Source organism: Oryctolagus cuniculus, chromosome 12 (genome assembly GCF_964237555.1).
Source record: "Oryctolagus cuniculus chromosome 12, mOryCun1.1, whole genome shotgun sequence".
Taxonomy (NCBI): Eukaryota; Metazoa; Chordata; class Mammalia; order Lagomorpha; family Leporidae; genus Oryctolagus; species Oryctolagus cuniculus.
The window spans coordinates 72,715,001-72,742,199 of record NC_091443.1 but is presented as its reverse complement, the minus strand read 5'-3'; the positions used below and the strand labels follow the sequence as shown (position 1 = coordinate 72,742,199).

Genomic DNA, 27,199 nt, shown 5'->3' with positions numbered 1-27,199 from the left:
TGAACAAGGCAGCAGAGAGACAGGGAGCACACCTTGTATTCAAGAAGCCACTGTGACTCTGTTACAGCAAGCTAATGAAAGACCATCTCTTCCCAAATGCCCTACCTTCAGACACAAGAAGAGGATTAGACTTCCTCCCTACAAGGATCATCAATCTGTGACTTTGGGACTTCAGCATCTGTATGAGTTGGGAAGAAAACTCTGCTCAAACCATAAAAATGAGTAAAACTGCCACAAACATTCGTGTCTATTAAAGAAATACTTATTTTAATTTGCTTTGGGTATACACTCAGGAACGGAAATTACAAGATCATTGTGTCACTATTTTTAAGATTATAAGAAATGACCCAACTGTTTTCTAAAAATTGATTGTATTATTTTATATCTCTACCACCAGTGTATGAGAGTGCCAGTGCCTCCATCTTTTCTGGACTTTAAAGGAATTTTTGGTAGTGAGGACAACTAGATACATGTATCCTGTCAAATGTTTTTCTCTCTTGCTTTGAGCTATCAAATTCTAAGTGAAGGGCCACACCACTGAGGAAAGGAAAATTACACTTGCTGTTTTTGTGTTAAAGTTTTCACTATGGGATCAAGAGTTTAAGGATGCAAATAAATCCATATATATTAAAGTGCACTAAAATATATTGTGTGTTATGAAAAAGAATAGAACCCCAAACTAACAAATTTAAAACTGCATGATTGTATACTTTGTAGTTCAGAGTGTTTCTTTTCTTTTTTTTTATTTCTTTTTTCTTTTTATTTTTTTGACAGGCAGAGTGGACTGTGAGAGAGAGAGAGAGAGACAGAGAGAAAGGTCTTCCTTTGCCGTTGGTTCACCCCCAATGGCTGCTTCGGCTGGCATGCTGCGGCCAGCGTACCGCGCTGATCCGAAGTCGGGAGCCAGGTGCTTCTCCTGGTCTCCCATGGGGTGCAGGGCCCAAGCACCTGGGCCATCCTCCACTGCACTCCCTGGCCACAGCAGAGAGCTGGCCTGGAAGAGGGGCAACCGGGACAGAATCCGGCACCCCAACCGGGACTAGAACGCGGTGTGCCAGCGCCACAGGTGGAGGATTAGCCTATTGAGCCATGGTGCCGGCCGTGTTTCTTTTATTTTCAATGTGTGCTGTTTGTTTCATGGGGAAGTCATTTGGAGAAGGTGCTATTCTTTACCAGGATGAAGTTTCATAAGCAGGAAAGGGGGAAGTACAGGTCCATTACTAGGACTTTTTTTTTTTCTTTTTTGGTGGATAGCATATAAAAATTAGATTTTTTTCTTATTTCTATATTATACCAGTCCTTTAACATTTATTGAAGTGACTTCTGATCTGTGTTCACTTTTCATAAATATTTAATGTGTAATGTGAGCTTGAAATGAATATACATTCTATAGTTATTCAGTATTAGATTCTAAACATATCTAGTAGATAGTGTTGATTGTGCTATTCATCTTTTATTACTCTGAATTATTTTCATGACTTGATTTCTCAAATAATGAGATGTTAAAATCACCAACTATTCAGTGCATTTATATGTTTATACTCATATTAGCAGTTTTTGCCAATGAATGATTTATGTATTTTAAGGTCATGTTATTAGTTGGATACTAGTTTAAAATTCTATCTTTAAATCAAAACTTTTGTCAATAGATACATTTGTCAGTAGATACTTTTCATCTTAAAGTTCATTTTATCTGTTATTAATATAGTTATGGGTGTTTTCCTTTTGTTAGTAGTTGCATTATTTGATGTTTTCTATATTTTTGTCCCAATCTATCTTTTTCCTTGTATTTTAAACACATATCTCTTGCACATGGCATATGGTTCAACATTTTAAAAATATCCAGGTAGACAAAGCCAGAGGTTAAATGGAATATTTTTTGTTGCTGAACTGAGATTTTAAATATTTAATCTGTAATTATTAATATATTAGATTCCTTCTACCATCTTATTTGCATTTCATATTGTCTCTTTTTCTCAGTCTGTTCTTTTTTTTTTTGACAGGCAGAGTGGACAGTGAGAGAGAGAGACAGAGAGAAAGGTCTTCCTTTGCTGTTGGTTCACCCTCCTCCAATGGCCGCCGCGGCCAGCGCGCTGCGGCCGGCGCACCACGCTGATCCGATGGCAGGAGCCAGGTGCTTCTCCTGGTCTCCCATGGGGTGCAGGGCCCAAGTACTTGGGCCATCCTCCACTGCACTCCCTGGCCACAGCAGAGAGCTGGCCTGGAAGAGGGGCAACCGGGACAGAATCCGGTGCCCCAACTGGGACTAGAACCCAGTGTGCCAGCACCGCAAGGCGGAGGATTAGCCTAGTGAGCCGCGGCGCTGGCTCAGTCTGTTCTTTTTTAAAAATGGATTAAGTCCATTTTCACTGTTGCTAGTTTGAAAATAATATGTGTACTCTTATTTGTATTTCCTTAGTGATTAACATAGGAATTTTACCATAATGAACTTATAGTACTAAGCCCTCTTTTGAATAACACAAGTTTAATACTTTAATACTCACCAACCCTATTCTGGCATATATTACTCTTGTCATGTATTTTAATACTTTTTAATCCCATAGATATTATTTTTTGCTATTTTTATAGTCATTGCTTAGATCGATCCACATATTTACTAATTTCTATGTTCTTCAATGTTTGTCCCATCTGTAATCTTCTGCTGACCTGAAGTATGTTCTTTGGAATTTCCTATCATAAGAGCCTTCTAATGGCGAGCTTCAAACATTTTGTTTGAAATGAGTTTACTTCATCCTTACTCTTGAATAACACTTTTTGTTCTGTAAAATTTAAGGTAATAAGCTTCCTCCAGTACACTAAAACTATTCCTCTGTATTCTGGCTGTTCTTCCTGTTTCTCTGTTTTCAGCTTTCAGTCTAACGTGGCTTGAAGGTAGTCAGTCTTTATTCCTTGACCGCATTTAAGGTTTCTTCTTCTTCCATGTTTTACAGTATAGGTGTGGTTTTTCTTTTTTACTTTTTTTAATTTATGCTGGTTGTGACTTATTGGGATCTGGAATATATTGACTATCATTTTTTAAAATCACTCCTGGAGTTTTCTCATCTGAGAATATCTTAAAATATTGCCTGTGATCCATTTTCTGTCATGTTAGATCTTCAGTGTTGGATGTCTTCCCATTGTCTATGTCTTTAAACCATTCACTCATTTTTCATTATTTTGTCTCTCTCAGCTATATTCTTCTTCCTACTCTACTATTTTTTTTTTAGATTTATTTATTTATTTGAAAGTCAGAGTTACACACAGAGAGAAGGAGAGACAGAGAGAGAGAGAGAAGTCTTCCATCCACTGGTTCACTCCCCAAAAGTGAAAAGTTAGCCACAATGGCTGGACCTGCGCTGATCTGAAGCCAGGAGCCAGGAGCTTCTTCTGAGTCTCCCATGTGGGTTGCAGGGGCCCAAGGAGTTGGGCCATCTTCTACTGCTTTCCCAGGCCATCGCAGTAACTCTCATTTTAAAAAGATTTATTTATTTTTATTCGTTTGCAAGGCAGAGTTACAGAGAGAGAAGCAGCAGCAGCAACCTAGTGAATGATCTTCCATCTTCTAGTTCACTCCCCAAAAGGCCACAATGCCTACGGCTGGGCCAGGCTGAAGCCAGGAGTAGGGAACTTCTTCAGAGTCTTCTAAGTGGGTATAGAAGCCCAAGAACCTGAGCCAACCTCTGCTGCTTTCCCAGGAACATTAGCAGGGAGTTGTATTGGAAATGGAGCAACTGGGTCTTGAATTGGCACCCATATGGGATGCTGGCACAGCAGGCAAAGGCTTAACTGGCTATGTCACAATGCTGGCCTCTCCACTGATTTTTCTACAAGCTTTTTGGTTCTTTTTCATATCTGCTTAATTTCATGCCTCTATGCTTCTATTTTATTTCTTGCAATATACTAAATATATTACATTTGCTGTTTCTAATTCCAATACTGAAATAGTTTGCAAATTTAAATATTTTTTTTTTTAATTTGGAAGGCAGAGCTGCAGATGGAGGTGAAGGGAGAGAGATATCTTCCATCTGCTGGTTCACTCCCCAGATGGCTGCAATGGCTGTGGCTGGGGCTGTGTCAGACCAAAGACAAGAGACTGGAGCTCTATCTGGGTCTCCCAGGTAGATGCAGGGACTCAAGCACTTGGGCCATCTTCTGATGCTTTCCCAAGTGTGTTAACAGGAAGCTGGATTGAAAGTGGATCTACCAGGACTTAAGGAAGTGCCCATATGGGATGTTGGCTTCACAGGCAGTGGCTTAACCTGCTTTAGCACAGCACTGGTCCCAGCTATTGCAGATCTTACCCTCTATTGTTTCTGCTGGTTCTCATCAAGTTTTCTTATAGTTTTAATGATTTTCACTTGAGTTGGGCATTTTACTTGCCACTTCATTTGTAGAAATTTCTTGGTTCAACCTGATTCCTTCAGAAGGGATTTATATGTGCTTCAATCACTGTGCTAATGCAGGAGCATTTCAGACTAAATTTTTAGCTTGATTTTTTTAGGCCACCCTGGTTTTGTGAATTCAGCATGCAAATAAACATTCAAATTAGACTTTGATCAAAAATTCTCAGAGTTTTGTGCTTTTCCACTTATATGCAAGATTTTAATTTCTATTATAGTATTTTCATTGCAGAAAAGGGGGCATATATTTCTAATTCATTCTCATACTGAGAACATAGTCTTTGCAGAAGGAACCCAGTTTTGAGAGGTGGTCTTCCGTTAAGCTTCTTACCTTGAGGAGGCCCTGGGCTATACCTTTTCTAACCCAAGACTCAAGAGACTAGAAACTGATCAAGTTCTCCTGGTTCAAAAAATTCCCCGAAGCAAAAGCTGGTTATAGTACTTCTTTTATCCCATCCATGTCCTTTTTCTCAGCCTTTGACCTGAACACTTTAAGCTTTCTTGCTGGTTATGGATGTATTCAATAGTATTAAAATGTTTTTTGTAGTTACTTGCAGCAGGAGAGGTTGGTCCTGACACTCAGTGTACCGTGTTGCCAGAAGTAGAATTTATTGTATCATTTCATAGGCAGACCAAGTAATTGCTCAATGTTTTTTCATTTTTAAATTTTAAGTTAATTTAAGACTTTTGTATAAAGTGAAATAATACAATGAAAAGCTTATAAAGGCAAAGATAATAATTTTTTACCCAGATTGCAACAGATAACCTATGGCAATGTTTGTTGTGCAGCATTTCACCATTTCCACTTGCTTACACACACACACACATACATACAAACACACATGTATATACACAAAATAGATGTAGAAATGTAGATAGGTTTTAGTTTTTAACTAAAAAGAATACTAATATATCTGTTACTATTCAACTTGTTTTCATAATTTATCTTGGACATCACTATAAATGAATAAATGTGGATCTACCTCAGCCTTTCTTTTCTAATTCATTTTATGATAAACAATATAATTTTCTATAGAAAAGCTTAGAAAGCATATTTTTGTATTTTTATTTCATTCTTTTTCTCCTATTTTATTCTGGGATATACAAAATATCAATTAATAAGTATTAACATTTTGGTTTGATTCATAAAATTTTGAGTCATTTTTTGTATGTATTCTCGTAAAACGGTCATTTGTGGCAGACTAAAGTATAATTAAGCGTATCTGCTCCATTACTCTTTGGCTGTGTGAAGTTGCCAAAGTCCATATAAATCTGTTTTAGCCATAGATCCCACCAGTATAAAATGGAAATAATCGTTTTAATAATTCCTACCTCAAAGGATTTCCTTGAGGATTATGCAGCTTAATATATTTGTAAATATTTGGTCTCTGACTTAAGAAAGTTCCAGCAGAGTGGAAAGGCAGACTGGAGAATGGATATTCTTCTGACAAGATATCTAGGGCTCTGTGGTGAAATTCATGAAATTTGCAGTGTCCTCGAGGACAGGAATGTGGCTCAGGTAGAAAAGTCTGAGGGCAGGAAAAAACTGGGTGACTGACTGTTGAGGGGGTGTGGAAGAGTGAGTTGGAGTTAGCTTTGGGATTCTATGAAAGTTAGTTGTTAATCTCAGCATTGATCTACTTGTTTGTTTTCCTTCTAGGACAACTGGTTTATCAAGTTCAGTCCCCTGATGAAGGTGCTCTGGTGACAGCTGCTAGAAATTTTGGGTTCGTTTTTAAGTCTCGGACTCCAGAGACAATAACAATAGAAGAGCTTGGAACACTAGTTACATATCAACTGCTTGCCTTCTTGGATTTCAACAATATCAGAAAAAGGATGTCTGTCATAGGTATGGTTGGTAGTTGATATTAGTTTTGATCTTTTGCTATTGCTATGGTTATATTGATAGTATAATATATTATTTGATATTATTATGGTTATATTGATAGTATATATTCATGGAACATTTCACGCTTTGCTATATGATGAGAGTTGTGATATCTGTCCCTTTGTGAGTTCCTGTGATTCTTAACCTCCACACTGTAGTAATATATGATTACCATTTACCAAATGCTTACTAAATTCCAAGCGTTGTTCTAAATACATGAATTAACTATTTTAATTTTCACAACAGCCAGAAGAAAGTGCTATTATTTTATGTTCATTTTATAGAAAATGAAACTGAGACATTGAGAGTTTGAGTGACTTGCCCACATCACATAGTTTGTGACTTCAAACCCAGGAGAGTTGATTTCTGAGCCCATTCACTTGGTTACTACGCAATATTGGCTCAAGACGAGTTTCTGAATTGCTTGGCACATGCTAGTTGTTGTAAATAACACCAATAGCCGCCTTATTATCATTCATTTTCTCTCCTTACTTTCATTGCTGGGGATGACCAACTAATATTGTATTTAATACCACAAGAAAACCATGATTACCTAACTCAGTGAAGACTGGCTCTAAGCGCTGTTCCAATGTCTCTCATTTTTATTTAGCTTCATTTTCCATTCCTCACAACAGATGTTCTAAACCCCTGCCCTTCCTCAAGTCCTCAACCCTGGCAGGATCTCATTCACTCTCGAAAGCTATCTTCCTCTTATTTCTCTAAGAAAATAAAGACCCTCAGACCATTATCCTACTCTTTTCTGTGTCCCCCCTTCATCCCCAAGTTACATATATTTTTACTCATTTTCTTCCCTGCCTCAGAGAAAAATTGCTTTTGTTTATTTTCAAAGCTGAAGGTTCAACCTAGTCCTGTTCCCTACCCCTCCTTTTGCTCTGCCTCTGATTCCTTCTTTCTCACTGGCTCCTTCCTTCAGCCCACAACACAATTATCATTCTGTTTGCCTAACTGTATTTTCATATTTGATGGCCACGGATTTCTATATACTTTTTTTCCTCATCAAGGCAAGTTTTCCCACCTCAGCTTTCTTCTCCTTGTTTAAAATTAATTATTTATTTAAAGATTTATTTTATTTATTTGAAAGATAGAGTTACAGAGAGAGAGGGAGGAGATACAGAGGGATCTTTTATCCGCTGCTTCACTCCTCAAATGGATGCAATGACTGGACTGGTTCAGGCTGAAGCTAGGAGCCAGGAGCTTCCTCCTTCTGTCCCTTTGTGAGCTCCTGGGATTCTTGAAGAATGGGATGGAGGAGAGTAGTCAGCAAATAATGTGGGTGCAGGGGTCCAAGGACGTGGGTCATCTTTTGCTGCTTTCCCAGACCATTAACAGGGAGCTGGATAGGAAGTGGTGTAGCCAGGGCTCGAACTGGTGCCCATATGGGATGCCAGAATCACAGGCTATGTCACAGAACAGTAGGGCTAGGCTTCTGCAAGCACTGCTCAAGACGGACCGCTTTCTCAGAAGTTTCCAGTCACCATACTAGCCAGTCCAATGGCCGTATCCCCCCCTTCCCTTCCTCTCTCCCTCCTTCCCTTTCTGTTGATCTAATTTACTGCTTTTTAAAACTTAGCAATATTTGGGCCGGTGCCATGGCTCACTTGGTTAATCCTCTGCCTGTGGTGCCGGCATCCCATATGGGCACCGGGTTCTAGTCCCAGTTGCTCCTCTTCCAGTCCAGCTCTCTGCTGTGGCCTGGAAAGGCAGTGGAGGAAGGCCCAGGTGCTTGGGCAAATGCACGTGCGTGGGAGACCAGGAGGAAGCACCTGGCTCCTGGCTTTGGATCGGCATAGCTCTGGCTGTGGCAGCCATTTGGGAGGTAAACCAACAGAAGGAAGACCTTTCTCTCTTTCTCTCTCTCTCACTGTCTAACTCTATCTGTCAAATATATATATATATATACACACACACACACACACACACACACACACTTAGCAATATTTGATAATGTTGACCTTTTCTTGACACTCCCCCTTTGGCCTCTGTGAACTTACTGGCTCCTGTTTCTCTTGTTCTGTGTTTTCTTTCTCAGACTCCTTCGTTGACTACTGTCCTCCATCTCATTCTTCAATATTGAGTCCTTTTTTCTTCTCATTTCCTGTATTCTTCAAGGATGATCTTGACCTCTCACATGGTTGTAGCTGTTACCGGTATTCTGCGATCTTCCTATGGAGTTCCTCAGCTTCAGTTTCTCTCGTCCTCTCTGAGCATCCAAACGCACATTTTCAGCCTTCTTCTGGATCTTATCACTGGGCTGTACTACAAAAACCTAAAGCTTTATGTTGAATGTGGAGCTTTCTTTCTCACAACTATTGTTCTTCCACAGTCTGCAATAAAATAGCATTTACCTTTTACTGCAAGTTTCTCAGTGAACTGAACATTTCATAATGAATTATTTTATTGAATTATTGCAATAGTATCCCTCATTCAAAACACAAGGAAATTAAAGACTGTAAGTATTCTGCCAAAGATTGTCACCTAGATGTCACACAACATATCAGTCAGCTGATAAATTGCAAAGTGAATATTTCAGCCCAGATTTTTTTCTTTCTCCAAAGTCTGATCTTTCTATATATTTTTAAAATATTATTTTATTTTATTTGTCTTGAAAGAGAGAGCGAATGAGAGAGAGAGAGAGAGAGAGAGAGAGAGATCTTCCATCTGCTGGTTCACGTCCCAGATGGCTGCAATTGCCAGGGCTGGGCCAGTTGGAAGCCAGGAGGCAGGAACTTAATCTGGGTCTCCTACTGGGTGACAGGGCCCATACACTTGATCATCTTCTGCTTCTTATCTCAGGTCATTATCAGGGAGCTGAATTGGAATTGGAGCAGCCGGGACATGAACTGATGCCCATTTAGGATGCTGGTGTTGCAGGTGGCAGCTTTACCTGCAAGCCACAATACTGGCCTCCAAAGTCTAAACTCTTAACCCCTATTGCAGCTCACTTGCTTTTGACACCTCCATGTCCTTTATGTCCCTAGGCTCCTGATTCTCAAATTTAGCTTCCATCAGAATCACCAGGAAGGCATGTTAAAACACAAACTGCTGGGTCCCAGAAGGCACTGGGCCTTAGTCTTCCCAAACTGCCCAAGGACAAGCACAGAGCTTGGCACACAGTAGGTTTCCTTAAATATTGGTTAAATGAAATTTGACTCAACATTTTGTAATTGATGAGTGTCCTGATTATCTTGATCAAATTCTACTGTGGAAAGCATATATATAGCAGATGTATGTGTGTCATGCAGGGTTTTTGATCTCTACTGGAAACGAGCCCTGAGAGGTTGGTGTCAGCGAGGAAAACACAGTCAATATCTGAGGATGTTGATTGTTATTTTTTATGACAGCAGGCTATAGGCTGTCACCCCAGTGCTGCTGAAGTGCACCCACACTTCTCTAGGTGTTGACCTTTGTTGTGGCAGCAGGAGCTCAGAGAAGACATTACTGAGGCTAGTTTGGACAGAATTGGTTTCTCTCTGCTCTATTGGCGTAGTCAAAGCCCGAGATTGCTACACAGGGAGACATGTGGCTTTTTCTCAGTATGGGTCACCATAACGGGCTGTGGAGAAATCTCAGCCTAACCACAAATATCAGATGTTTGCCTTAACAGATCCCATATGACAGAAGGTAATGCTCTACCACAGAATGCATGGAGGTTTGTGGCCTTCGCTTTGGTTCTATTTGGTTTTTAATCAGGAGGAATTTGAGAGGGACTCCACTAGGGTAGAAAAGTCCCTGTTTGATAACAAGCAAGCAGCAGTCCTAGTCTCATGATTGTCACATGGCTTGGTCTGTGGGGAAAGCATCATGATGTGATGAAGGCTCAGATGTTTGCTGCTGCTGCTCCCCGCCCCCAATTCTCTCTCTCACCCTTTCTCCTCCTCCTTACTCCTCCTCCTCGTTCTCTCCCTACTCCGTCTTCTCTTCTTCTTCCTTCTCTTTGTTCTCCTTCCTCATTTTTAAACTGTCACTCAGCGAATCATCAAGGTATAGTTTCAGTACCAAGAGTACTTTAGTGCTGGGGCAAGAGTTCTGATTTAAGTTGGAAGTATGTAAATAATAATTTATTTCTGCAGAATTTTATCAGAAGGTAGAAAATCTACTATACTGATAGACATGTAAATTATATAAAATAGCTGTGGAAGGACAAATTCTGCTAATTCTGTAAATAAAAATACAGAGATAAAATTCCAAGGTAGTTATTAGTAGAGGCAAGTGTTAGATAATCATTACAGAATGACTAACTATCACTCCCTTATATTATTTTTTGATAACGGTTGCTCTACTCTTTTTTAAAGATTATCAAAGTACAAACTATGCTTCCATGCAACAAATATTTCTCTGCATGGATGTATGAGCAGCTGAAATATGGAAAGTAGAATTACTTATCACTGTGCATCATGCTGTTATAGCATCCACCTAGAAGCCATTTCTGACTTACTTTCTTTCCTTTATGTTATGGAGACATTGCTGCTGCATAAAATGAATTTTGCACAATTATAATTAATCTTCATTAAGGAAATATTTATTCAGTGCTGACTATGCTCCAGAGACTTGAAGCTAAGGGAGAATGTGAAAACCTGAAAGGTGGTCTATGTGTCTACTTTCAGAAGCACATAGCTGGGAAGGGGCAGAACTTGGTATGCTCTAGACAGACCATATTGTAGAGTCTGAACTTGACCTAAGGGCAGAGGGAAGCTATTGCAGGATTTTAAGCAGCCATGTGAAGATGATTCTGACTAGAACATACAGAAGAGTTTGGAAAGAAACAGGACCAGAATGAATGAAATCAGCTTGGTTAATGTGATAATCTATGCAAGAGAGGTGGCAGAGAGATTTTCATGACCTGGATTGAGGCTGTGGGTAAGAAAAGAGGGAACTGTGAGTGAGGCCCACATTCCTGGTTTGGGAGCCTGAATGCGTTGGGGAAATTGATTACTGAGACTGTTGACATAGGAAGAGTAGACACAGGAAGGTGTCCACCTTGGGCATATCCAAGAGATGTTCAGTTGGTAGTCGGATGGGTAGGTCATAAGGGAGTATAGAGATAGTTCTGGACAGGGGATAAGCATTTGAGAGCAGTCAGCCTGTCAATGGAACTTGAAACCATAGACATGAATGCAGTTGCCCATGGAGAATATGCAGGATAGGAGGAGAAATAGATCCAGAGTAAGTCACTGGAGAGTACCAATATTTGAAGGAGAAGCAGTGGGAAAATATTTTATAACCTAAAACTTTGACCTTTGTTTAGGTTCTTGCTGTATATTATCTTGATCATTTGAAATTATGTTATTTTAAATTTATTTTAGAAAGCTAACTTCTGAATTGAATGAGAAATGAATGATCATTAAATAGAAATGATCAGGGATGGTGCTTTGGCTGGTGTAGAAGGTTAAACCTCCACCTACAGTGCTGGCTTTCCATATGGGCACCGGTTCAAATCCCTGCTGCTCTACTTCCAATCCAATTCCTTGCTAATGTGCCTGGGAAAACAGTGGAAAATGGACTAAGTTCCTGGGCCCTATACCCATGGGGGAGACCTGGAAGAAGCTCCTGGCTCCTAGCTTTGGCCTCACCCAGGCCCAGCCTTTGTGGCCATTTGGGGAGTAAAGCAGCAGATGGAAGATCTCTGTCTCTCTGTTTCCCCTTTCTCCTTCTTTCTTTGCATATCTGCCTTTCAAATAAATAAATAAATCTTTAAAAAATTAATTAATAGAAATGATCAGAAGCCTTGGATGAAAAAAGATGTAAAATGTGCTGAGCTGGTAAAGGAAATATTTAGTGTATAAACTTAAGCAGATTTCTGTGAAATTGGACTTACACAAATTCAAATTTAAAAGTGTGAATACTCAGTTAAGAGGAGGCATCCAGAGGCCAACATTGTAGCTTAGTGGGCTATGCCACCACTCATGACACTGGCATTTTATATGGACACAGTGCATGTCCCGACTTCTCTATTTCAAATTCAGCTCGCTGCTAATGCACCTGGGAAAGCAGCAAAAGATGGCCCAAGTACCTGGGTCCCTGCCACCCACATGGGAGACCCCAATGGTGTTCCTGGCTCCTGGCTTCAGCTGGGACCGGCCATAGCAGAGACCTAGACTGGAAGTGGAGCAGCCAGGACTCAAACCGGTGCCCACATGGGATGCCGGCACTGCAGGCAGCGGCTCCACCCACTACACCACAGCACTGACCTTTCAATCAGTCTTTAAATAAAAAAGATCAGGCATCCAGCATGGAAAATTTTCATTAAGGTAGAAAATCTTACAGCTGTAAAGAACCTTCCATTCCAATTTTAGTGTACATGCTGCCAAAGCAAGCACTAGAACCTTCCAATTTAGATTATTTAAACATAACTTTTTTTTCCATGTAGAAAGTGAGCTACAGAGACTTGCAGAAATTGCAGTCAACTTGTGATTCCTCTAGATCAGTGGTTCTCAACATGTGATCTACAGAACCTTAGGGAAACTTGAGAACTTTTCAGGGCATGCACAAGGACACATGTATTTTCATTATAATACCACATTTTATATGTCTTTTTTGCTTTTTCTCATGAGTATACTGCAGTTTTACAGTTGCCATATGATGTGTGATGTCATGACTGAATGAGTGCAGAAGCAGATATGAGAATCCAACTGTCTTTCATTAAGCCAGACATTAATGAGATCTGTACTAGAGAAAAACAGTGCCACTTTCCAAAATATTTTTTCATTTTAGAAAATAGTCTTTTAATAGAAATGAAATTTATGTTAATATCTATTAGGTTTATTATAATAATAATTATTGTCATAGTGTTACTATTTTCAGTGATGGAAGACTATGGATATAATGAAATTCCTCATTTTAAAATTATAATATAGTAAATATTGATAGATATAGCTGCATTCAAAATTCTTTGGAGTCCTGAGATCAAAATGTTCAAGAATTAATGTTCTAGCATAGAGTATAAGAAAATAGACATAGGGAAGTCATAGGCAAAACAGAGAACATACACAGTTTGCCTTGGTATCTCTGATTATTGGAGAGAGAAAATGTGGGGAAGTTTGGATTGTTGTAGAAGAGAAGTAAGGACTGATTTCTGCCCCTCCCCCTGTTTTGGGCAGTTCCATAAACTGTGTATACCATTCTCCCTATTTTCCCCAATGTGGACAATCACAGCTCAAAGCCAAGAAAAAAATGCATGAGTTCTGACAAGGAAGTAAGTGACCAAGTATCTTCAGGACACAAGACAAGACCTAGATGAGACTCACTGCTAAAAGTTAGATCTATTCAAGGCAGGAGGAAATTAGACCAGATTGAGTGTTGACTAAGAGTAGTAAAGGTTAGAGGAGAAAGTAACTTACTGCTTATGTTGATAGTTATATTCCTTTAAGTCTAGTTCTAACTTTTGTGAGCCATTGAATTAATCGTTGTGCATGTTTATGCCCATCTGCTTGAGGCATTATATTTTTATGGAAAAGGTATAATTAAATGAAAAGTATGCAATGATCTTTGACTCAATTGAGTACCAGAGTTCAGACCATGAAGTTGTGACACAGGCAGTTGTCTTAAATTGCAGGCAGTTCCTGGGAAGAAATACACAGCATGCCATTGATTCAATCATCTACTCAGTCAACAAATAATTATCTACCATGGGCCACTCTGTAAAACCAAATGTTGTATGGTTTGAAACATTTGTCTGACAGCAGTATGTGGATGGGCTTAGTGATAGGGGAGTCCAGGTTCATTCCCAAGCCTGAGGGGCAAGTTAAAATCACAGCCCTATTAACATAGAATTCTAGGGGGAAGAAGGTGGAAACTTTATCCTCTGAAAGCCCCCTGCGAGATGTGCTTGCAGCCAGGACTGTGACCCAAGAACGAATGGATTTTTCCAAGAGGTGATGCGGGTAAAGAAACACATGAGCAAAGGGAAATGACTGCTGTGTAAGTGATGCCTTTGGGTGGCTAGAATTCATTATGGAGAGGATTTGCCGTAGCAATGACATTAATTTGAACAATAGGTCTAGAATTTCATACCAGGAGCTTTCAAGGCTCTCAATTAGGCTGATACTGAAGAAGTGATTTAAATGTATTACTCCTTTAGAAATAGCATGCAAAAAATTAGGAAAAAACACACTTAAGAATAAAAACATTTGTTTCTGAGTTTTGAAAAGCAAAGCAAAGGATTCTGGTAGATGACTATGTCTAAGTTAATATAGTGGGAATAAAGCCCAGTGAGTAACTTAGGTAGTAAGTGTGTCAAACCAAAGGCACTGAGTGTTTTACTGTTGGCTAATGCACAGCCATTGCAAATTGCCCGGCTGCAGCCCTGGAGAATCTCATTTTGATGGATTTCCTTGGTTATATTAAGCTTTTGTAAACCTTTTTTCTTTTCAGTTCGAAACCCAGAAGGACAGATAAAGCTTTATTCCAAAGGAGCAGATATTATTCTGTTTGAAAAACTTCTTCCCTCCCATGAAGACCTTCGGTCTTTGACGTCAGATCACATCAGTGTAAGTGCCTCTGTCTTAAGATTAGCACAATGGCCCTTTTGCCATCTCCTATGATTAGGTCTTGTTTGAAAAATATCAGCTAAAGGATCTGACTTCTGAAACAGAAAGCATCTGGAGATCAGTTCCATAGGAAACTGTGCCAGTGAATGTCTGGACCCTGGCGCATGGACTGCTGCGCCTTGACCTGGTGGAGTCCAGGCAGTCTCGCCACAGGTGGATTCGCACCCAGCAGCTGAGGAGCAGCCAGAGTGTGGGCTTCTGAACTCCAGCCAGAGCCAGGCTCCGGGGTGCTTCAGGACCACCTGGGGAAGCCAGCTCTGCCTCTCCTGCAGCTTTCCACTGCTGCCCTGGGGAGAATGGACTGGCTTGGGGGAGAGGAAACGGAGTTGCTTTTCCTTGTGTTCGGATATGTTTGGCACCAATGGAATCTCTTACAGTTACACCCAGGGGATGGTTTAGGATTGTGTTTCAGTGGGAAGGGAAGAGTAGTCTGTGGCGTCAGCTTTCTCCATAAGGGTCCCTTTATTCAGGTCATAAATCATGAGGAGTCCTATGTGTCCCCTAGGACAGTGAACTCATGCGTTCTGAGACCAGCAATCGCTGGCATGCTTGCTTGCTTTCAAAACAGTGACAGCAGATATGTTAATGTGAAGATTACTTAGTATAAACCTGGAATTCAAGGGTGTCTTTAATAATTGTTTACACTTTCATTTAACTCCATATGAACTTGAAGGAAATCAGTCAAAACTCCTTGTCTCATTGGTTCCTTTCCTTGAAAAAATTAAGGATTCATGTTCTTTGTGAGGCCCTATATTTAATACAAAACATCCCCTGAATCTTTACAAAACAAATAAATAAAAAAACCTCTGCTTGACTTTAAAAAATGATGGTTTAGTAATATTGGTTACAAACATAGCTATTGTTCTGTCTTTCCAATAGAGCATTCTTGATTTTCTTTTAATCTCTTCCAGAGGCCGGCATGGTCTTTTTAATTTTTTTTATGAAAACAACATTGGAATCATAAGTATTTGATTTTTGCCATTACTCAAACACCAAGGCCCTGGATTTTCATGTGTTTTCCTTTCATACTAAAGTATATGGAGCCCAATTTGGTCTTTTTACATTTCTATCCCAAAAATAAGTTTATGTTTTTAGGTAATACCAATTTGACTTGCTCTTTGCTTCATTTTCTTTATTCATGTTGTCGTCTGGATTTTTAGGTTGGAAATTTGTAGTTAATTAATTGATTTTGAGTTGTCTAATGATAGGAAGAGACCTTGCTCAAATGCATATTTAGGATGAAACTTGTGTTTCATGCACTAATTAAATAACTTAACTCATCTGTCCTCTTTTGTAATGTCATCTTCGAGTTGATTCACTGTTGTGCTGAACAGAGAGGAAGGCACTGGTCATGCCCAGTGGGGCTGCACTTAAAGGCAAAGAAGCGTTTGTGCAAATTAAGAGGACAAAAGATCATTACAAGACAGTAACTAGATTTTCAGATCAGAAGGGATCCAGTGGTGGTCTTGGAAGGGAGGGCTTGTAAAATGTGATTGCAATATACGAAGTGCTACCAACTGCCTAGGAGATAAATTTTTCTTTTGGTCTCCCTGGGCTAAGAGCATCCCAGTACGCACTAACTTTTCTGTTTACCTAATTAGGGTGTGTCATGGTTTAACTTTTGTCTGATCATAAACCTGTTTCTGTACCCTAAGCCAAAACACAACAGAGAAGACATTCTCAATAACAATACCCAAAGGAACAGAAATGGCTATGAAAACACTTGGCTTGCAGTGTGGAGGCCCACGAAGTTACCACAGGAGGCGCAGACAAAGTGGGAGGTTGTTTTGCTCTTTACCAAAGCAATCTACACAATTCCAGCTATTGTGGCTGTGCAAGATACTTACAAACTTCAAATCTCCTATATTTTCCCAAGCACCAAGGGAATTGTTTGAGATTATCACTTTACTGAGACACTGAAGGGAGGAGCAGGTTTTCCCAAATAGACATTATGAAATACTCACTCCATTGAACATAGCTTCTAAAAAATACTTTCATAAACTAACCTAACTTGATGACCATGTTTTTAAAATTTTAAGCAACTTTTAACTATTAAAACAAAACTTTAATGTAGCAAAAAATAAAGTATCACAGAAGAGTCTAGAATGAAAAGTCAGCCTATACTTCTAGCCCTGCAACCACTTAAATTAGCTTTCATTCTTTCCCCCTTTCTCTTGAAGGTTATCAACTGTGAATAATATGCTTAAACTTCTATTACCTATTATACATCTATTTATTCATATATTTTTATTATTTTAAGATCGACTGATTTACTTGAAAGGCAGCGTTAGAGGGAAAGACAGGGAAGAGAGAGAGAGAGGCATTCTATCTACTGGTCCACTTCCCAAATGGACACAGTGGCCAGGGCAGGTCTGAATGGAAGCCAGGACCCAGGAACTCCATCTGGGTCTCCCACATAGGTTAGGGGCCCAAATACTAGGACCACCTTATGTTGCCTGCCCAGGTGCATTAGCAAGGAGCTGGATTGAAAGTGGCACAGCTAGGACTAGAACTGTGCGTGTTAACCCGCTGCACCACAACACTGGCCTCTATTCATATATTGTTTACTTGTAGCTTTCTATTGTGAACATTTGCAAGCATATACAAAAGTGAGCCTCAATTAATTTTAAGTATAGATGTACAAGGATACTTGAAGACGTTCAGGGAAATGGAATAAAAGGGTAATGTTTATGTGGTACAAAAGTCTGTAAATCCGTGTATAGTTTTTCTTATAATATGCATGTCTCCACACTTTTTGAAGACTCCTTGTGTTGCTAGAGGAATGTGGCAAGACTGTGGTGAGATTCACACTGCAGTTCCCTGGGAGCCTCCAGGCTTTGATGTGAGCACTGTGGTTCCTCTGAGGGTCCTTTCCTCTTCCCTGCAAGCCAGGGGCCATGAAAATGTGTTCTTCTCATGACCAGGAATGCCTTCTCCAGGCAAGGGTAGGTTGAACACCGTATGCACATGTTGCTTCAAATGGCTATCTCAAGTTACGGGCATCATTGATCACCTTTCAGCCAGGCTTTTCAGCAGGCATTTAGCTGTCTTTAGAGGGAAGCCTAGCTCCTCTACATGTTTCAACCTCATAAATATAATACAAAACACAAACATTAGCTGTCATTTCTGAGGAGGTAGAAATGTAGGGATCAGGATGGCCAATCACTGCTCCTGGGGTGAAATGAATTTGAGTGAAAAACTTGTTTCTCATTATGATTGTTGTTACTTTGCTTATTATGATTATTTTTTAAAAGAATGTTCCTCAACCTATGCCTTCCCTGACAGGAATTTGCAGGGGAAGGCCTCCGAACCTTGGCCATTGCATACAGAGATCTGGATGACAAATACTTTAAAGAATGGCAGAAGATGCTTGAAGATGCAAATGCTTCTACAGATGAGAGGGATGAATGGATAGCTGAACTGTATGAAGAAATTGAAAGAGATTTGATGGTATGAGTTCATGTTTACAGAAAGGACTGTATGTGTTTTGAGACTGAGTACAGGAATAAGCCATTTGCTAAATCTTTTTGCACATAGCAGATGTTACTCTTTCAAGCATGGAATCATGCTCTGTATGTTGGCTTTGCATTCGCTGTGTATGACTCTGGAGAATCTAGAGGTTTATTTCTATCAGCAGTAGCTTATCCAATTGGAATAGAAGATAATAGACTCCCTCTTTTTTGGTCAACCTCTGATGCATCTTTGATGTTATAGTTTTCTTTTTTCTTGCCTCGTTCTATGACCCATGTTTTTCTTTTTAAAGAGTGTGGGAGTAGGAGTGAAAGATAGAGGTAGAGATAGGGAGAGGGAGGGAGGGAGGGAGAGAGAAGAGAGAGAGAGAGAGAGAGAGAGAGAGAGAGATAGAAATTGAATGATTGATTGATTGATTTTCAACAACTAGTTTACTCCCTAAATGGTCAGAATGGCTGGAGCTGGGACTGGGCCAGTCTGAAGCCAAGAGCCCAGAATTCCATCCAGGTCCGCAGTGTGGGTGAATGGGCCTTAGCAAAGAGCTGGATTGGAAGTGGAGAAGCCAGGACTTGAATAGGCACTCCAACAAGGGATGCTGGTGTCACAAGTGGTGGCTTAACCCATGTTCCACAGAGCTGGCCCCTATGACCCACTGTTTTGGAATGGAGAAACTTGCTAACAAGAGTGAGGCCATCACTCTAAACTCCCTTGGATCATAGAGCTGGTGTCTATGCTATCCAGAATGTGTTCTATTTTAGAAACCACTCTTCTCTGAGGCCTCTGTGACAGGGCTCAGTCACTGAGAGATACTAGGGATCAGACCTTGTTCATCTCTGGATGAAAAATTATACTTGGTACCTTCATTTTTGAGTTTATGGCCTCTGTTGATTGTTAATGCAGGAGAATGACTCTACTGTTTCGTGATCAGCTTCCTGGCCATGAGGTGAGGGCTTTCTGTTGGACCCCTCCATTGTTGATATAATTAGGGAAGCAGCTGGGAAGTTGAGTCCTTAAAGGCCCAAATGACCTCTGATCATTTATGCTAACATCTTACCTAAGTCTATCAACCCTATCAGGCAAATTCTAACCTCCAGACCTCTGCATCAAGTTAGCTTGATTTGGGAACTTCTTTTTGGAGTCATTCTCAGTCTACTTCCACACATTCATGTTCTCTGACATCTAAACTTTGTGACTGAAAGTCATAAACATTAAAGGTATTGTCTGCATGCATTAACGTAAGTTCTCTATTTTTCAATGAAGCTACTAGGTGCCACTGCTGTAGAAGATAAGTTACAAGAGGGTGTTATTGAAACGGTTACAAGTTTGTCCCTAGCTAATATTAAGATATGGATCCTAACAGGAGACAAACAAGGTAATTTGAAAATGGATGATGATGATGTTTTGAAAAGGGGGAGAAGACTTGAATGATAAAATTTTAATTAACCAGAAACCTCAATTAGTTATTTGTCTAGTTCACTACATAGGAGAGTGTTGAAATAAAAACAAGAATACTAATCTACTTTTTAAAATAAGCAAACAAAAGCAAACTAACAAAATGCCTTCCATATCATATGCTGGGATCACTTGAGTTCCAGTCCAATTGCCCTTAAATATAATTATTAAGCCTATAGGTAACAATGATATTAAAATCACTTTTTGGATTCGTTTTTTAAAAAAAGATCTTATTTATTTATTTGAGAGGTAGAGTTACAGAGAGACATATCTTCCAGCTGCTGGTTCACTTCCTAGATGGCTGCAAAACAGCAGGAGCTGGGCCGATCCAAGGCCAGAAGTCAGGAGCTTCTTCAGGGTCTCCCTTATAGGTGCAGGGGCCCAGTGCTTGTACCACCCTCCACTGCTTTCCCAGGTATATTACCAGGGAGCTGGATTGGAAGAGCAGCAGGTGGGACACGAACAGTGTCTGTATGGGATGCTGGGGCCACAGGCGGAAGCTTAGCCTATTATACCACAATGCCAGCCCCGATATTAAAGTATTTAAAAGTTGCTTCATATGAGCAGTGCCCCAAATCAAGACAAATACTGAGACTGAAACAGGACATTGGAGACCTTGGATTACCCTTTTAGTTTCTTAATGTTTGGGAGGTTTGGGGGATTTGAGGTCTGGGTGGTGGGCAGGCTTTAGAAAAGCTCAAGGAAGCAGCTGTTTCTCAACCATCTATGGAAATATTTTGGTATTTTAACAACCACCACAATTTTACCAGTACACCCTGGCTAAACTCCAAGTATTCCCATGGAGTGGTACAGTAAGAATTCACCCACTTTCAGGCATGACAAAGTTGTTACTCATCAGAGAAAAAGTCATGTTCAAAATACTGTGTATCTTAAGAAAGAAAAGGGAAAGAAGACATTTTGGATCTATTGCTAACAATAATGGTTAAAACAAAAATGATTCTATGCTTGGCTGTCAGTTGAAAATATTTAATTAGCTGGCATACATCTATATTTAAGATTCTGCTTTCTTATTGGATTTTTATTTAGAGTATTTAAGAATTTGAAGATGTAATAAACCAGTTTTCTGTTTTTTCTTCCAAATAATTGATTAAAAGACATAGATAGCAGAATTGAGCCCTCTGGTATATTACTAGGTAGAGACTCCATAGAGTTTGATCTTGACCTCGGGTGCAGTTATTCAATTGTTATGAGTATTTACGAGCTTACTACTATTTAGCTTCAATTCTTGTAGTTTATAGATAGGATATGCTGAGCTTTTATCAGTTACCTTCCTTGACTTAGGACAAAAGTAATAATTCCATAAAATTAGAGTCTAAAATTTCAATAGAGTTAGAAAAAATTAAATATAAATACGTGTATTAAAGATGGAAAGAGTTACCTAACTCTCACTGGCTTTATTTCTATCAAAGTTCAGGAAGGACTACCAATATCTTAGAATTTTCCAGTTTTCTATTACAGCAATCTTGGTTTTTGGGATTTAGTCAAATTCTAAATTTCCGTTCATTAAAGAGAAAATGGCAATGTTGACTGTGGGAAGATTATACCAATTTTCTAAGAGTATTTTTGTTGCCCAGTGGAACATTTTGTGAGATTTTTCAACTTTCCTACCATATGATAATTGAATATTAGCTAAGTGTAATATTTTGGTTCTCTAAAGGTGGTATTTGGGTCCTCTCGTCAAGTTTTGTACATATACATGTCACTATGTTACAAGATCTTACAGAATTTTTAAGAGTGCTAATTTGAGATAATTAAAAAAAACTAGACAAGAAAGCTGAAGATTCATAGATAATGCTACTTCATGTGCCTTGCAAGTGGTAAATTTGATTATGGAACATAGGTTTTTGTATTTTATCTCAAGTCATTTGTATTTTATCATTCACTGTGCTCTGACATTAAAGAGGCTGTCAGCAATAAGGAAATACTGCTATGACCTCAAAACCTTTATGAAAAATGTACCTATATTATTTAGCATTTTAAATGAGACGGGCTTTATTTTCTATCAGAAACAGCCATAAACATCGGTTACGCCTGCAATATTCTGACTGATGACATGAATGATGTGTTTGTGATATCAGGAGGCACTGCAACGGAAGTGAAAGAAGAACTCAGGTGCGTATTGAAGAACGCGTGAAAGGAAGGAAGGACGGGAAGGAGGCTGAGGGGTGGAGGGAGGAAGATTGGGTAGCTGAAAAGTGGAAAACGATGCCACAGGTTCCTACGGGTCTAAGCTGATTTAGAGCTCTTTTTTACATGTTTCCTTTTTACATGTTTGACAAGTCAAGGTTAAGTTTCACATCAGTGAGTAATCATTGTCTTTAGACCTCCACCATTTCGCAAGTATTTTTAAAAAAATAATTATAAAGGCCGGCGCCGTGGCTCAATAGGCTAATCCTCCACCTTGCGGCGCCGGCACACCGGGTTCTAGTCCCGGTTGGGGCACCGGATTCTGTCCCGGTTGCCCCTCTTCCAGGCCAGCTCTCTGCTATGGCCAGGGAGTGCAGTGGAGGATGGCCCAGGTGCTTGGGCCCTGCACCCCATGGGAGACCAGGAAAAGCACCTGGCTCCTGGCTCCTGCCAGGATCAGCGCGGTGCGCCGGCTGCAGCGGCGGCCATTGGAGGGTGAACCAACGGCAAAGGAAGACCTTTCTCTCTCTGTCTCTCTCTCACTGTCCACTCTGCCTGTCAAAAAAAAAAAAAAAATTATAAAAATTTATTTTAAAGGGACTTGGAGTAAAGGAGAGAGAGTGAAAGCCAAAAAATCCCTTCCATTAGTTCACTCCCCAAATTCCCACAATGGCTGGGGTTGGGCCAGATCCAAGCCGAGAGCTGGGAACTCTACCCAGCTCTCCCATGTAGATGGTGGGTGCCCAGTTACTAAAGCTATCATCTGCTACTTTCCAGGATTTGCATTAGCAGGAAGTTGGAATCAGAGGCAGAGCCAGGATTTGAATCCTTGCACTCTGATATGGGACGTGGGTCTCCCAAATGGCTATTTAACCCATACCAAACACTCGCCTACATAATGCTTTTCTTTTTTAAAATTTTATTTAAGGTATACAAGTTTCATGTATCTCATACATACAGATTTAGGAACATAGTGACACTTCTCACACTACCCTCCCTCCCTGCCATGCTCCAGCTCTTCCTCCTCCCTCTGGGTTTTCCTTGGCTTTACCAAACACTTGAAGTCTATTCTTGATGTGTGGCCAATCATTTCCGTGACCTTGGATTAGTTACTTCACTGCTTTAACTCTTTTTTTTTTTAAAGATTTATCTATTTATTTGAAAGCCTGAGTTACACAGAGAAAGGAGGAGAGAGGCAGAGAGAGAGAGAGAGAGGGAGAAAGAGAAATAGAGGGGGGGGGGGGTCCTCCATCCGCTAGTCCACTCTCCAATTGGCCACAATGGCTAGAGCTGTGCTGATCCGAAACCAGGAGCCAGGAGCTTCTTCCAGGTCTCCCACGTGGGTGCAGGAGCCAAAGGGCTTGGGCCATGTTTTTCTGCTTTCCCAGGCCACAGCAGAGAGCTGTATTGGAAGTAGAGCAGCCGGGTTTTGAACTGGCACCCGTATGGGATGCTGGCACTGCAGGCAGTGGCTTTACCTGCTATGCCACAGCCCAGCCCCTTTAAGACTTAATATATTTATTGATGAAAGTAGGGACTAGAAGGCTGGGATTAATTTATTCAATACTGATGTACTGCCTATGACAGGGAAGCTACTGCCCTGGTTCATTATAAGTGGTAACATTTTTTTAGTTAAATGAATAAGGGAAATAAAGCTAAATCAGACTAGCTAGCAAGGGACTTTATGTGTGTATACAAAAGAATAAGCCATACATGAAAAGATATAAGTAAATATAGGATAGTATGACCTAGTTATCTATATCACATGAGTCTAGATAGTCATAGTGTGATTTTAGTTTGGGAAATAAAAGGTGTCCTAATTGCTAGGCCAAATGTTCCTGTCCTCCACCCTTCCCCAGGTATTTTTGGAAGAGGATTTCAAATTATTTATGTTGAGCTGTCCTTTAAAATTGTGCATTGGTCAGTACCTGCTCTTTTATGGTGATGAATGACCAGTATCACTGAGGGTACTTGGTAGAAATATCAGTTCTCCAGGGCTGTGGGGGCATTGTGATATAGTGGGTTAAGCAGTTGCATCAAACACCTGCTCCCATGTCAGAGTGCCTCGTTTGAGTCCTGGCTACTCTTTGCTTCCAGTCCAACTTCCTGTTAATGAGCTAAGGAGGCAAAAGATGATGGCTTGACTATTGGATTTCTGCCAGTTACCTGGGAGACCTGGATGGAATAACTGGTCTTCGGCTTCAACCTAACCCAGCCCTGGCCATTATGAGCATTTGGGTATTGAACCAGCTAATGGAGGAGCTCTCTTTCTCTCTCCATGTCTCCCTCTCTGTGTTACCCTGCCTTTCAAGTAAATGCATAAATAAATCTGAAAATATCAATTCCCTAGCTGTATTCTCACCTACAAATGAAAACTCTCCAGAGAGTGGGACATGAGAATTTGTTTTTAATAAGCACATAGATGAAGTTATGATGAGATAAATTTGGAAAACACAGCTGTGGTAGTTAGCATATAAGGTAGGAATAGAGTCTTTTAGTGTTATAGTAAATAGGCATTTTGATGTAGTTACAATTTAACTTAGATATATCCTGCTTATGAGAAATAGACTGCTATAAAATTTGTGTAACTGCAAAGTAGTACCAGAAAATACTTATGTGCTGAAATTGGGTAAACATTTAATTTTGAGAAATAGTATGTCTTACTATCTACCAGTGATTTTTCTCTCTTTATTTTCTGTTACTTTGTATGGAGAAGAACTTTTAAAAATCTATGTAATTATTTTCCCAGAACTTTAAAAAAATTCTGTGCAGAGAAGCTGAATAGCTTGTCAAAGCAGTCAGTGGTTTATCAAGGATTTGTTTGCAAGAAGCTTGGCCCAGACAGAGCCAGTATACCTGGTCACTTGCCATGTGGTTCCAAAAACATACCTTTGATACAGTTTTACTCTCCTTAAATAATTAATATAAAAATGTGGTTGCTGAGGCATCCTGCTGGTGCACACAAGTCAGTGGTCAGACACTAGCTTAGCAAGTAGAGTCAATACATGTCTGGGGGAGGCAGCAGATGTAGGAGGAAGGACATGGACTTCATTTTAGTTGGACTGGAATTGGAATCTCAGCTTCATGCTCACTGGAGGACTAGGACATATATATATATATATGTCCTTCTCTCTGATTTAACCTTTCTCTTTTGTAAAATGGGGATACAAATATCTAACTCATAGATTATTTTGTTTGGGGATTTTGTGACACAGGAACTTGAGTCTTTATGGCTATTCAATGAGCTGCCTTTTTACCTTCCTCTTTCCTTCTCTACTGACTCTCTTTCTCCCTCTTCCCTTCAGCCATTGATCCTCATCTTGCCACCAACAAGTACTATCTTTATTAACATTTTCCCAATAAGGGCAGTGAGCCTGGGACAATGGAGGCAGGAGAGTGGGAACAGCTTTTTTGGAAGTCGAATGGACACGACTTGAAATTGGATTGGTGTGAAAAGAAGTAGTGCAGAATGCTGTCAGGCGTACAAGAAAATAAACTTATTAAATTTTTAAAAACTGAATTTGAACCCCTCCTCTATCCGATGACAGAATAATTAAACTACACAATTTCAGTTAAATTTAGTTCAAATCTGGGATGTACAATTGCCTCACCTGTCACTGCTCATCAGCGTCTACCCTGCTGGCATCTAGGACTTCCAGCTTCTGTGATCCTGTTTGGTTTCTGATGTCTTTGGGTTGCTGGCTCTTCCTCTTGGCTGACTTCCGCACCCTTGTGGGGAAACATAGAAAGTGTAACTGCTCTTCCTCATCTCTGTCTGAGGACTTGGGCTCTTTCAGGACCACTTCAGTTCCTGAAATGCTTTTACTCTACCTTTCTCTGAGGCACTGCACCTGGTGGGATGTTGCAATCACTCCATATTCAGATTCCTCAAATATATTTGAATATCCAACTACCTGCACAATTCCTCCATCTGCTACCAATCCAGGGTATGGGTCAGGACTCATAATTTTTAGCCACCCACTAGTATTAAGCTCTTCTTCTAAATCTCTGTCCTTTAGGCTAGAGTGGAAGGTAGAGAAAAATTTCTTTCTACTCTGCTCCTTTTGGCAACATTTTAGGCTGTTATTCTCTTAAGGGTTAGTCTTTTGAGACTTGAAGAAACTTTCCTTTCTTCACAAAAAGCTCAACTAGTGAAATATCAAATGGCTGGAGTTCAGAGTGATGACACTGTTATGAGTTTCAAGAGCTTATTTTGCTGCTCAAAAAATAAGAATTTGACTCTCCCCTTCTCCTCCAAAGCAAGGCACGTTTCTGAGGAAGTACTTAGAGAGGGTCACTTGCAGTCATGATGGTGGTTAGAAATGGGTTGGATGAGGTCAGATCTCCAGACTTTATTTAGTTATATTTGGTTGGCTGAATAAAAGACATAATTGTCATTTTATGGAAGGAATGTGGGAATGTGTGAATTATTTATATACTGTTGTTGCAAGTGTAAATTGGTGGAAATGCTCTCAAGGGCAAATTAGCACTGGATCTCAAAATTACGTATATGCATATTTGACTCAATATTCCTACTTCTAGGAATTTTTTTAAAAAATGAGTGAACGAGCATGAATATATATATATGAAGAAATACTGCTGCATCAACTAAGAATATACAAAATTAGATATAGTTCAGATACTCAGACATGATGGATTTTGTGAATATTATAATTTATAAATACACATGTAATGAAATATTAAGTCAATAAAAAGTGATGATGTATTTATTAACATTGAAAGATGTTCATGATTATTTTTTGGGTGAAAATGATAAAACTTCATGCATAGTATGATCTTTTCTTTGCAAATAATGTACCTATGTACATCTCTACACATACAAATAATGCATCTTTCCATCTTTCTACATACCAAGTTCTGAGGGACAAATGTAGTGATAGAGTTATGAATCCTGCTTAATTTATTCTTATGGCTCTTTGTATTATCTGAAGTTGAATCATATTCATGTAATACTATTATAATTAAAAGGTAGCTTCACATTTTTTTAATTTTTAAAAAAGATTTATTTATGTATTTGAAAGTTATAGAGAGGCAGAGGCAGTGAGAGAAAGAGAGAGGTCTTCCATCCGCTGGTTCACTCCCCAAATGACCAAAATGGCTGGAGCTGCACCCATCCAAAGCCAGGATCCAGTAACTTTTTCCAGTCTCCCATGCAGGTGCAGGGCCCAAGGACTTGGGCCATCTTCCACTGCCTTCCCAGGTCATAGCAGAGAGCTGATAGGAAGTGGAGCAGCCAGAACTTGAACCAGTAC

At 39.8% G+C, this 27,199-nt stretch overlaps 1 protein-coding gene across 4 annotated transcripts in view; it reads left to right on the top strand.

Moving 5' to 3' along the window:
* The window catches only part of ATP8B4 (ATPase phospholipid transporting 8B4 (putative)), a 260,383-nt gene that overhangs the window by 176,218 nt on the left and 56,966 nt on the right, over positions 1-27,199 (top strand). For all 4 annotated transcript variants that reach the window (XM_051822381.2, XM_051822379.2, XM_051822380.2 and 1 more), the window contains 5 exons: positions 6,061-6,249; positions 14,680-14,795; positions 18,141-18,305; positions 19,587-19,698; positions 21,806-21,911. In XM_051822381.2, the coding sequence (XP_051678341.2) occupies positions 6,061-6,249; positions 14,680-14,795; positions 18,141-18,305; positions 19,587-19,698; positions 21,806-21,911 (688 nt within the window). The remainder of the gene's footprint in view (positions 1-6,060; positions 6,250-14,679; positions 14,796-18,140; positions 18,306-19,586; positions 19,699-21,805; positions 21,912-27,199) is intronic.